General features: G+C 36.5%; 1 protein-coding gene across 4 annotated transcripts in view; it reads left to right on the plus strand.

Annotated features, from left to right (window-relative positions):
* ROBO1 (roundabout guidance receptor 1) overlaps positions 1-12,383 on the plus strand; it is a 715,278-nt gene that overhangs the window by 648,572 nt on the left and 54,323 nt on the right. For 3 of the 4 annotated variants that reach the window (XM_027710067.2, XM_039387924.1, XM_027710072.2), the window contains 7 exons: positions 1,642-1,650; positions 4,352-4,476; positions 6,540-6,711; positions 9,248-9,453; positions 10,844-10,925; positions 11,095-11,263; positions 11,362-11,528. In XM_027710067.2, the coding sequence (XP_027565868.1) occupies positions 1,642-1,650; positions 4,352-4,476; positions 6,540-6,711; positions 9,248-9,453; positions 10,844-10,925; positions 11,095-11,263; positions 11,362-11,528 (930 nt within the window). The remainder of the gene's footprint in view (positions 1-1,641; positions 1,651-4,351; positions 4,477-6,539; positions 6,712-9,247; positions 9,454-10,843; positions 10,926-11,094; positions 11,264-11,361; positions 11,529-12,383) is intronic. The other variant, XM_039387925.1, reaches the window with a different exon arrangement.

Genomic DNA, 12,383 nt, shown 5'->3' on the forward strand with positions numbered 1-12,383 from the left:
TCATTTTTTGGCCGCTTCTCTTACGAATCACAGACTTGCAGATAATTTGAGCAGAGTAATGCACACTGATGTTCCTTTTGAGAAATACTGAACCCACACACCTAGAGAAGCCTAGTGCACATCCGGAATAGTGCCTTAAAATTGAAACTCAAATGTTTGAAAAATGGTAATTTCAACTTCCTCTGTTTGGGATCATTTCCTTAAAAAAAAAAAAAGGATCTCTAATATCATAAAACTCAAATCTCTTTGATCTGGTTTTGGCACATTGAGTTGCAGCTTCTTGGCTTCAACATGTTCCAAATTCCAATATTATATCATATTGTGTTTCTGCTTCATTTTCATAATACACCTGGAGTCCCCTCTATTCATTCAACAGGGAGCCACTATTCCTCATGCCTAGTGAATGTTGGCAAATTTGATTATTATTGGTTTCCTCCATGTGTTTATCAGAGGATGCTGTTTTGAGGGTGCTTAACTACTTGATACAACAGTGTACCTTTACCCTTGCTGAACAACAGTTGTTTTATTTTCAACATAAAGAGCACCAAAGTGCAGAAGGGCTCGCTATTTTTAACGTGCATTTAAAAAATTATGTATTTTTGGACTTCTAATGTAAATATCTTACACGAACTACCCTTTTTTGAGTAACTTGGTTTTTTTTTGGTCAGTGTCTGTGTATATTTTCAAAATGCATTATTTTTAGGTTTTTATTTTCAATCTGTTCTTTCCATCAGTGATATGTGGTTGGAATGCTCTCTAACATGCCTTTCTTTTACAAGTAAAGTTAGCCTGCCAGGATCTGTGCCATTTCGAAGTTTATGAAAATTTTCAGCTGTGGTTGAAGGATAATTTAATGTTTGATAATTAACTGCTGACCATTTCCATTGGAAAATCTAATATTTTGCAATAAATGTCTGGTTTTGAATATTTTAATGAAATTGAGGTTTGGGGGGCAAAGAAAAGAGTTAAGAATCTTTTCAAATTAATTTTAATTGTGGTTTACTTTTAATTTACATTTAATAGCAAGCATTATGACCTTGACACAGCAGTCCTGTACTGAAGAGGTTTGTCTGTGGGCTAAATGCCTTAACATATTATTAATTTTTAATAAACTTTCTTTTATACTTTCTAGTAGCTTCAGAAAAAAATATTCCGTTTGTAAATGTTTGGATGCTTTAGAAAGGGTGTAAATGTCACTGTTCCATTTCAGCAACATTTCAGAGCAATATTTACTAGAGATTTTAAGTTATTTTGCCATGGAAAGCTCTTGATGCAGAGGAATAATGATAATGTAAAAAAAAAAAATTTACTCCGAGTTACACAACCGTTCATTAGAAAGGCTTGGAGCAGAACCCAGACTGCCTGATCATTATTTCAGTCTGTTACCCATTTTCCTCTACCACCTGCTTTCAGTATTTGAAAGACTGCTGCTTAAAAAGAAATTAAAAATATGTGGATTAACATTTTAAACTTATTTTTCATATATCAGAATGTATATATGTGTTTTCTAAGGTCCTTACCAAGGATCTTTTTTTTTTCCTTTTTTTTTTCTTTTTAGTTTTGCTTTATTCTTTGCTTTGTTTCATGTCTATTCAATTTTATTTATTCCATGTTTTCTTTTTGTTTTGTTTTTGTTTTTAGTTGTGTCTGGTAAGTTGAAATTTTATTGGCCATCTTCTAGTCATCGTATCACTGTGACGGGAACTTCTCCTCCCCTTCCCATCCATCCCCTTCCATGTCCTTCAACCAGTCAGCTCCCATCTTTTACTTGTTATTGACAAGACACATCGAACAGAATAAATTCTGCATGAAGTATGGGTAACTTAATGGCAAAGAGAAAGGTAATGGGTTGCAAACTTTCTGTCTGTTTTTATGTGATGTAAATGAGTCAAATCCTAATGTCTTCTTTCTTCGGTGACTGCATTAGTTGAACTTCAAAGTGTGCTATAAAAAATTGTGTTTGGTTTAGAGGTCTCAAGGATAAAAGTTGTTCTTTCTTTACATGGATTATTATTTTGGCATCTTTTACGGTCTTATCGTTACATACCACATGTGTGTGACCCAAGGTGTGAAATCAAACTGGCGTTAAAAAAAAGAGACAGTAAAAATGCTTCCAGTACAGTTAACGTTGAATGGAATTTAATAACAGTTTCACTTAACCCTGCTTCATTTTTTCTGACATTGAAGCTAATAAGACTTTTATTAATTTACCTTAATGGGAATAGATTTAGAATAATACATATCTGGGTAATAAGCATATATATGCATATATATTTAGAATAATATCCATACAAATACATACTTAGAATAATATCTAGAGAAACGTGTGCCTATTTACATTTTATAAATTCTACCATGCTTACCTGTAAGACTAAATTCCCCCTTCTTTTTCGTGTTCAGTAGTCCCTGAACGGTCATCTACAAACACAAGCGTTCAACTATTTCTCCAATGGTCAGAAAAAATATCTCTTTATAGCTGTATCCATCCTCAAGTACAACAAAATCTAAAACCTTATAAATCCTCTGCACTACCACAAGATTTTGGAACCTCAGTCCCATTTTGTGTGACATTGTGTCACAGTCTAGTATAGAGCCAACCAAGCCCTAAATTCAACTCGGTGCTAAATTTATTCTCGTTATTAGAATGTAAGAGAATAACAAAGGTGCTTCACCCTCATCTCCATTTTCCCCATCATACCTTACAACCCAGTGGCAAACCCCCAACCAGTTCACCTTCTGTTCTAAATGAAACCTGCTGTCATCTCAAAGTGTTCCCACATCTTCTTCCGAGGTACTGGTTCAGCGTTTCAGAGCTAAATGTTTTGAAGTCTGCTAATTACTGTAGGTCAATCTTACCTTCACTTTGCATAGTTTCTTATCTAAGGAAATGCTAGGGAAGGTAGCATTTGCATCCAAACGTACATAATAGTATGTTATGCTTTAAAAATTCCTCTGAAAGATGGAGGGTAATAGGAAGAGTATATTGTGATGTGAACTCGCTAGGGAGCAGAAACACAAGGCGTGGGGAACAGATAAATGCAAATCTTGGCCCACAGGAACACCGAAAGTGATTTTTTTTTTTAGAAAGAACTTGAGTGTTATTGAATTAATTCTAGATAAAGCCACAATAGCTTGATATTTGTAAAACACATTATTATAAAGTATGTCTTTAAATTATATATATTACACCATTTCTAATGAAAAATCTTGTAAATACGTAAATCTTAGGAAGGAAAAAAAAAAACAAACAAACACCAAAAAGTGTTCAAGTTATTGAAGTCAGATACAAAACATCCCCTTTATTCTCAGTCCAAAGAAGAAGGAGAGTATAATTAGTTTTGGACAGATGATCAGAAGAAATTGGAAATGAATAAGTAAATGGGCTTTCATTGAATGCACATTTTTTAAGAAATAAGAGTTAACAGCGTATAAAACACACTAGATTTTTTTTTCTGTGCTAGCACCACCAAGATATCTAATGCTGTCATCTATGCTGATCTTTTTTTTTTAATCTGACTGACATGATTTTTTGACATTCTGTTTACCACTGGATGAAGGGGTTGTTGAAGTCTTGTACAAGTCAAACAGTTTGGACAGTGCTGGCAGTATTTATAACGTTAGGCTGAGCAGATGTTTCAAATTTGCCTTCATTTGCATATATATTTTGTTTGAACATGCTCTTGCCTATGTAAATGAGGAAGACATTTAGCTCTGCTGTTCCTTTAAATTCATTCCTTTTCAGTGTTTGAACTGAAGATTTTAAGTGGTTATAATTTGTCGAATGGTATTTCTTGGGCTTTTAAGTTTTTTTGAGTCCACGACTACATCAAAAGTCTCTTATATAAGCAATTAAGGGCTTTTTCTCTCCTCAGTTTTCCTAAATCAAAGATGATGAGTTTTGAACATGTAAACCTGACTTTGTGGTTACTCAGCAGTCTTTCTTGCAGTCCTTAACAAAGTGTGTCCTCTGGGCCAGTCGTCCCTCGAAGGTTTCTCCATTCTGACTTGCAGCCCTATTCGTCCTTTAAAAAACAAATTGTAACAGATTTGTTTGTATTGGTGACTGTTGCTCTGCAAGTTGTCTCATCAAGTCGGTGGGATTTATTTCCTTGCACACACGGTCAGCAGTAAAACCACATGTTGCACAGTTTTAATTGGGAGGTCCAGACACTAAAAAAATTATCTGAGCGATGCCAAGGCCATTAGAGACATTAGTGTCTTTGTGCTGCCTCTCCTTATTAAAGAAACTTTTCTGGTTTACACCACTTAAAGTCAGTAGGCTAATTATTCTTTTGAATCGGTTGATAGCAGTGTGATTTATTTTTTGTTTTTTTTGGTGCTTTCCTTTCAGAGCCTCCACAGTTTGTTGTAAAGCCTCGAGATCAGGTAGCTGCACTGGGGAGAACGGTGACTTTCCAGTGTGAAGCAACTGGGAACCCTCAGCCAGCCATCTTTTGGCGGAGAGAGGGAAGTCAGGTAAAACAACCTTTCTCTGCCTTCTTCCTGGGATGATTTTACATGAGAGAAAAACATTTTATTTATTCTTTTAAAGGTGTGGAAAACAGGTTTAGAGCTTGGAGTTGCTGGATATTTATTCTTTACTTCTAAGTCACGTGCTTGCTATGTGATGTCAGCCCTACAAGGAGGGATGTCTATGTTTTGCTGTCTCCCATTTTCTCCATGAGTGTAAAAAAATAAATCTGTGAATCAGCTAGAAACATTCCATGTTTCACAGCTGTGATAATCCGCTTCATCCAACAGGGAGAACTTTTAAGAGATGGAGGTGGAGGTGACTTCTGCTAAAGTTTGTTGGAAACCCCCAAATACTCTCAGATTTTCAGAAAGTTTCCCTCTGGGTTTGTGGTAGAGCAGTTAGTTTGCCATGTGTTTTTGAGTGTCTGGCAAACTAACCTGTTTGCTGTATTGATCTGCATCACTGCATGGGTAGGACTCTAGTTATGGGCTGAGGAAATCTACTTTCCCACTCCATCAGTTGATTGACGGATCATACCTGAATAGGTCACTTTTTCTCCCAGGTTCCTTGTTTGAATGGGAGGGAAAATTATTTCCAGCCTCTTTGTAAAGGATCTTGAAAGCCAGTGGGTGAAACACAATATAGCACAGCAAGAGAATCACAGTTTTCTTTCAGAGTCATCTTTTGAAGGAGGGATGTGGCACAAAGTATTCTTTATGGGAAGGAAAGAAGGAATATGGGGTTCTGGTTTTCCTGTGAATGAAGGAATGAATGGTGCAATAGCATATGACAGGGTTCTTTGTGTTACAAAACAATAGGTCAGAGAAATTGAGAACGCTTAGAGATTGGTTTCTTTACTCCATTTGCAACATTTCTGTCTGAATAGCTAAGTACAACTAGACTACAAACCAAATTCAGATGATAATCTTCAATGGTATAAGTATACCAGAATATTATTCTTATATTTTTGTGTTAGCTGGATCTTGTTTATTTATTTTCTTATTTTACCAAGTGTTGTCTAGAACATCATTTTTTTTTGGCTCATTTTTGGCTCTGCTGAGTGATGACCACTTGTGATGATTGAAGGAACTGAAAGAGGAGGTCAATGAACAGGGTTTGCTAATACTGAAGTAGAGGATGTTGTGTCCCATTCCTTTGGATGATTTTTGGAAATGCAAAATGTAATTAAACAAGAAAGAGAGTTAAAAAATAGCCTCTGTAACCTCTAAGTATTTCCATTCACAAATTTTTCAGACAGTAGTAGAAATTTGGATTCAGTATTTGATGTAAAGGACTTATATTATTTTGATTGCCATTCTGACTTTTGACCAGTGTTGGTAAATACTATGTACTTCATACCAAAACTGTCTAAAAAGGCATAGGATTTACTTCTGTATCATAAGACTTTTCATAAAACACAAAGACTATGATTAGCAAGAGCTAAAGAGCATTAGTTAGAGCATGGTGCTTATAATGCCAAGGTTGTGGGTTCAGTCCCCATACAGACCATTCACTTAAGAGCTGGACTCAATGATTTTGTAGGTCCCTTCCAGCTCCAAAAATTCTGTGAACTAAGCTCAGTATCTCTTTTTTTTTTTTTAAACTTCTCCATTCTTAGGAAGGCAGATATTAAAATACAGATAAGTAAACCAACATCTGCATTTAAATGAAAGAAATCGAATGCCCTGGAGCAAGTTCTAAAAAAGAACATAAAAGCAAATTACTGAGGTTCACCACAGTTGCTTGCACCATTGTGGTATCTGTACATATCACTAGCGTCTGTTTAACTTTGTGCAACATCTGACATTAACCATAGAGGATGTTAGAACATTCCCAAAAATCTTACACAATTATGTGTGCATATCTGCACCTATTTTATCACAAAAGATCCTATAGAATACCACATTGTGGTATAGACATGCTTAAGACAGGAAGAGCCGCAAGTTTTCTGTATAATGTAAAAAGATTGATTTGTTTAGATATATTAAAGTTAAGATTACTGATGTTTGAATTTGTTTAACCCTTTCCCCCCCTCCCCCCCTTTTCTTTCCTGTACATCTTGCAGAATCTGCTTTTCTCATACCAGCCCCCTCAGTCATCCAGCCGATTTTCAGTTTCCCAGACAGGAGACCTCACTATCACCAATGTCCAGAGATCTGATGTTGGGTACTATATCTGCCAGACTTTAAATGTTGCAGGAAGTATCATAACAAAAGCCTACTTGGAAGTTACAGACGGTAATCATGGATTCAGTTTATCATTTCCAAGTTTTTGTTTTTGTTTTGAAGACAGCAGTGGAGTGATGTGACACTGCTTTGAAATCTGTTTTGCATAAATGTGGATTGCATGTGTCTTTGAACATAAAAATCCTGTTTTGGCCGTCTCTGTCAGGGGTTTAAAATTCTGGATATTGTGTTACACTCTATTTCCATTTTGTATTTGGTAAGTACATTCAGTTTATGGATTTTTGTCAAATCTGTTAATGTTTATCTGACTCTTTTTTACCTTCCCCCACTACACTGAGTTTACTTTCAGATTATTTGCTGACTCGCTCTTTATCCCTATTGTTGTCCATTTGCTTAGCATCTCCCCTGTTTTTTAATATTCCATTTTAGCAATGAAAAGATCTCAACCTATGTGGAGATCAGCAGGATAACATACAAATTGAAATTATTATACATCTCTTTTTAGGAGTAGTTGGGAAAAAAATTAGGATGGAAAAGCTACAGGGAGCATGACTACAAGCAGTACTACATGCTAATGTGAGGCCAGTTTCTAATTATGAGATATACTCCATATTTTTAACAGCAAAGATACTCAGGGAAAATATTAATCTTAGCATTTATGGAGAAACAGGATAAGAGGAGGGAAGCTGTTGTCTGAGAATAGTTTATATAAAATAGCCCTTTGCACTACAGAAAACATAAAAATAATGCAGTACTAGAAACATGCAGCGAACCTGGAGAATAAAATTTTTTATTTACACACCCTGAACTGAGATTGGAGGAATAGGACTACATCCTTTCTGGTTTCTCACAAGTGGTAAGCCACATTTTGTGATCCTCTTTTATCCAATTTTTTTCACTGGGGAGAAGGCTGTGGCAAAGTGAGAGATGAACTTAAAATAGAAAATTAAGAAAATGAAAGAGTTTTTCAGCTAGTGGCCTATGTCATCTGAACTTGGAAAAAAACCACTTTAAATATATTTTCTTTACTCTGTGCACTGGATTATATGTCTGGATATATGGATATCTGATATATATGGTAGGTAAATATATGATAGATATATAGAGAGATATGATTTTAAGGTATATGGATATCTGATATATGGATATCTGATGGGTAGTTGTTTTCTATAATGTCTTGGGACAGTAACTTTTTTGGTACTTTCATGAAAGTGAAGGCAGGATATACTGAATGGTACCTAGGTGTTCTTAAAGATAATAGAAGTTGCCATCAACTTCAGTGGCACTTAAATTAACTGTGAATTTCAGTGGCATTGGATTTCTCCTCTAGAGCACAGATGGGTTAGACTCTTACCATTGGCAACTGCAAAGCTGATTACAAACTTGTCAAAGTCAAACAGAAATTTTAGGTGGGCTTATTTTTGACTGTCTCTGCAGAGAAAGATACTAATGGCCTCACAGTGCAATGCAACAGGTTGGGACAAGAACTAAAGGATAAATGAAGCAGTTGAAAACAGAGTGTCATTTGAACATGCAAATGAAATTATGGGTGTTGGAATTTAGCCAAAAAAAGCAGTACTAACACCCTGTCTGTTGTTATGAAAAGTAATTTAGAAATATCTGATGTTCACAAATTATCAGAACTTCAGGTTTGTATTTCAGCTACCAAACCAGTTTTTAAGTTACGTGAGCCCCGTGGCACTGCTGAACAGATTTATGTCATTTAAAGTTATGGCTATTTTCAGATCATCAGTCCATGTCATTGTGGATGGTACAGGTACAGCAGATCACTGAAACACAATAAGATAACTTCTACCTCTTTTTTTGGTAGACAATCATGTAGACAGTCTTCTTTTCTGTGAATACTGAGACTGCTTTATACCTTTCTCTGTACAGTTATTAAATAACCCATGAAAGATGCATTAAAATTGATGTAAACACACTGTGAGATTTTCTTTGTGACTTTGAAGTCATGTTGACAGATTAAGTCATCACAGAACTTAAAGTCAAAAACTACTGGAAAAATATTTCTGAGTTGAAATTTCTTTAATATGGTAGTTCTATCCATTAGTTTTGTGTTTACTTTACCCCACTACTGGGCATCTCCTGATTAGGAAGCAGCACCAAGATGAGTTGCTGGAACGTGATGAATGTTTTTTTGAGTAGTACACTAAGGTTATCCCCTGACAGCCCACATCCTTTTTCTCTTGTCTTTAAATGCTGGAAGTATGAGTTCTGTTCTGCAGGCCTGTCACATGGTAGAAGATGGAAGAATTTGGGAAGTCCTTTCATTTTCCATTATCACTTTATAAAGAGATTGGAATAGAGAGTGCCTAGAGGATACCACAGTGAAATGTGCAATAATACTCTCCACGTTCTGAAAATCCTGTGTTGGGAATCATTTTAAACTTCCGTAGTTGTGCATCATTATAATGCACCCTGCCCTGAATAATGCATGCCTCCAACTTTAATTACTTGTTTAATTATCTTTAGTTTGTTTCAAAGCCTCAAGCAACTGCTGTTGCTTAGATGATTAGAAAATTGCTTCCAGTTGCAGAAATCTCTTTCCTGTTGTTTCTCCTGGCAGTGATTGCAGACCGGCCTCCCCCTGTCATTCGACAGGGTCCTGTGAATCAGACCGTAGCTGTAGATGGTACTTTAGTACTGAACTGTGTGGCCACAGGCACTTTAATGCCCACTATCCTCTGGAAAAAGGATGGAATCCTCGTTTCCACCCAGGACTCTCGCATCAAGCAGTTGGAGACGGGAGCGTTGCAGATCCGATATGCCAAGGTAGCTTGAAATGACCCGTGTTGTTTTTTTCACTTTGGTTTTTTTCACCTCCAGGCACTTTAGATGTAGTAAATCCTACATTTAGAATTAATGAAATGTTGCATAAATGTATGAAAATATCTGATACTTCGTGTTTTCAGATAGTTCATTCTTTTTGCTTAACACCTGCCTAGGGCACGTTATTTCAGATTTCATAAGGAAAAATGCTTTTTAAAAGGTATTAATTAAGGGAATTATTTGGTACTTGAAACATGAAAGGGAAAGCAAAACTTGTATTTCAGTAAGACAAATCATTAAATTATTTGGGCTTTAGCACTAACAGATTAAAATTATCTAGTTAATTCAAATGTTTATAAAGAAAACCTTTGTTCAGCATACAGCAGTAATAGAGCCATGTACACAGCTTTTTCAAAAGAGTTTTTAGTGCTTAAACATATTCACTCCTCGGTGTACTGTAGTTTAAAATGGTTAACCACTTGTCAAATACTCCTCAGGGAGTTCTAGTACCTGGTCAGTACTGCTGCTGGTCATGCCTTGCACACTGTAAAATGTTTTAAAAATGTTCAATTTTGTCATACTGCTTATTCTCTGCCATCTTTTCTGTGTTTTGAAATGTAGTGATTTTCTGAAATTAGGCTGAATACATCACTTTACCATATTCCCTAGAGTTACCCTGTTGCCATTTACAAGTTAAACTGGCTTAGAACTTGAACCTCTGATTTTTGATCACTTCTGTCCAGCTCATCTGGTGAGGCTGGGATCTTAGGAGGATAGCATTTCTTTGGGGGGGAAGAAAAGAAACTCTTATGAAATGTGATTAAGTCACATATGGACAAATAATCCAACATTCAGGACTGGATGAGAATAGCATATGGAGATTCCTTTTTGGGTCTGCTGTAGATTGAAATTTATACTAACACAGGGAACCCCATGTGTACCCTGTGGAATATTTAAGCTTTGATTTAAGGATGACATGTTCTCCAGTGCTCAGTCCTGATAAATCCCCAGGCATTACTTATGTAGAGGGTTGACAGTTGCATGGGGTCTTGTCATCTGAGTTCCTTCTCAATTTATTTGTTAAGACCTCTGCAGAGTAAGGAATAAATGCTACAAAATTTGCTTTCACTTTGTTCATTACAGAATAGTCAACACTAAATTAGAATGTGGAGCTTTTCCAATTCTATTGTGACTGCTCAGAAATAAATACCCATTTTCCTTCTGCAGCACACAAAATCATAACTTCTAATGGAAGAAGTTTGTAGTTCGAAGTTTTTGCAACCTCTAATACATTCATCCATATTCATGGGGGTACATAGAGAGCTGTAATTACTTTTCTAGCCCACTGAGTGCCTGATTGTTTCAAATATTTATTCTGCTCTTCCCCATTCAGCTGGGTGACACCGGTCGGTACACCTGCATCGCTTCAACCCCGAGTGGCGAAGCTACATGGAGTGCATACATTGAGGTCCAAGGTAAATCAATTAGGGTTCCTCTGCAAGGAGAGAATACATAAAGGAAAATCAGCAATTGAAATGCGGAAGTTATCTGACTCTGTCATAAATTGCCAGTGCAGATGTGAACAGCACTTAGCTTACAGCTGCGTCCTGTCCATATTCAGCATTTCTCTCTCTCCTTTGTCAGAGTTTGGAGTCCCAGTGCAGCCACCAAGACCCACTGACCCAAACTTGATTCCTAGTGCTCCGTCAAAACCCGAGGTTACAGATGTCAGCAGAAATACAGTGACATTGTCATGGCAACCTAATTTGAATTCAGGTGCAACACCAACCTCTTACATAATTGAGGCCTTCAGGTATACGAGTCTCATGATCTTGCTGTACGTACGTTTGTGTTTAATATGTTATTAAAGAAGCACATGCTAACCTGCTGGTGTGTGTGTTTTATCCTTAGCCATGCATCTGGGAGCAGCTGGCAAACTGTAGCTGAAAATGTGAAAATGGAGAGTTTTGCAGTTAAAGGGCTAAAACCTAATGCAATTTATCTGTTCCTGGTGAGAGCAGCTAATGCATATGGACTGAGCGACCCAAGCCAAATATCTGATCCAGTGAAAACTCAAGGTAAGTTTTGGATACTGAACATTTTGGGTGTCCACAGCAGCTGTCACAAGTGGACTAAGTGATACCAGATGCAGGAATTCTGGTAGCTTTTGACTGTCTGCCTGTCCTGGCTATAATGTATACTACAGTAAAATACTGTGTTTAAAATTGCATTTCTCTATAACATAGACTCTGACAACATGTTGTGTTGCCTAAGGGAACCCTAGTATCTCTTATCCAAAGATAGTTACATCTTGCAGAATAGCAGCTCCTGTTAGTAACAAAAGTAATCTCTGTTTTTCTGAGTTACCACACAAATCCTCAAATTCCATGGAAACGTTATTACTATGTTCAGTGAATCAAATGAAGCTTAGGACTGAGACAGAGAAAAATTACGTAATCTAAGTTGATTTCTGCTGCATTAGGAAAGAGAAAAGTTTAAAACTTGAAGGAATTTGACATCATGAGCCAGTAAAGAAGAGGTTTTGGCAGTATGTTAAAAGTATTTCAATAATACAACTGTTGGAAGTAAAATAGTAGGGAAGAGAGACAATGCTTACAGATAGCCAAGTGAAAGAAAAGGCTGGGTAGAAGTGGATGAAGGAGTCATCCACCAACTCCAGCTGTGACTGAAGTCCAGCTATGGACTGAATCCAGCTGTAATGTAAAATTAAAAATAGCTGTGTTCACTGTAGCAAATAAATGACACTTTGGATGATGTACAGGGAATAATACATTGCAACTTTGAAGCCTGCATTTTCCCAGTAGAAATACTTAGATTCTTAAGAAGGGAAAACTAGAAATACTCTTTTTCAAAGGAAGAGTGATACAGATCATACTTTTTTTGTTTGTTTGCTTTTCTGCTCTTCCTACTCA

Source organism: Pipra filicauda, unplaced genomic scaffold, assembly GCF_003945595.2.
Source record: "Pipra filicauda isolate LSUMZ 115617 unplaced genomic scaffold, ASM394559v2 scaffold59_size3379749_pilon, whole genome shotgun sequence".
Classification (NCBI taxonomy): domain Eukaryota; kingdom Metazoa; phylum Chordata; class Aves; order Passeriformes; family Pipridae; genus Pipra; species Pipra filicauda.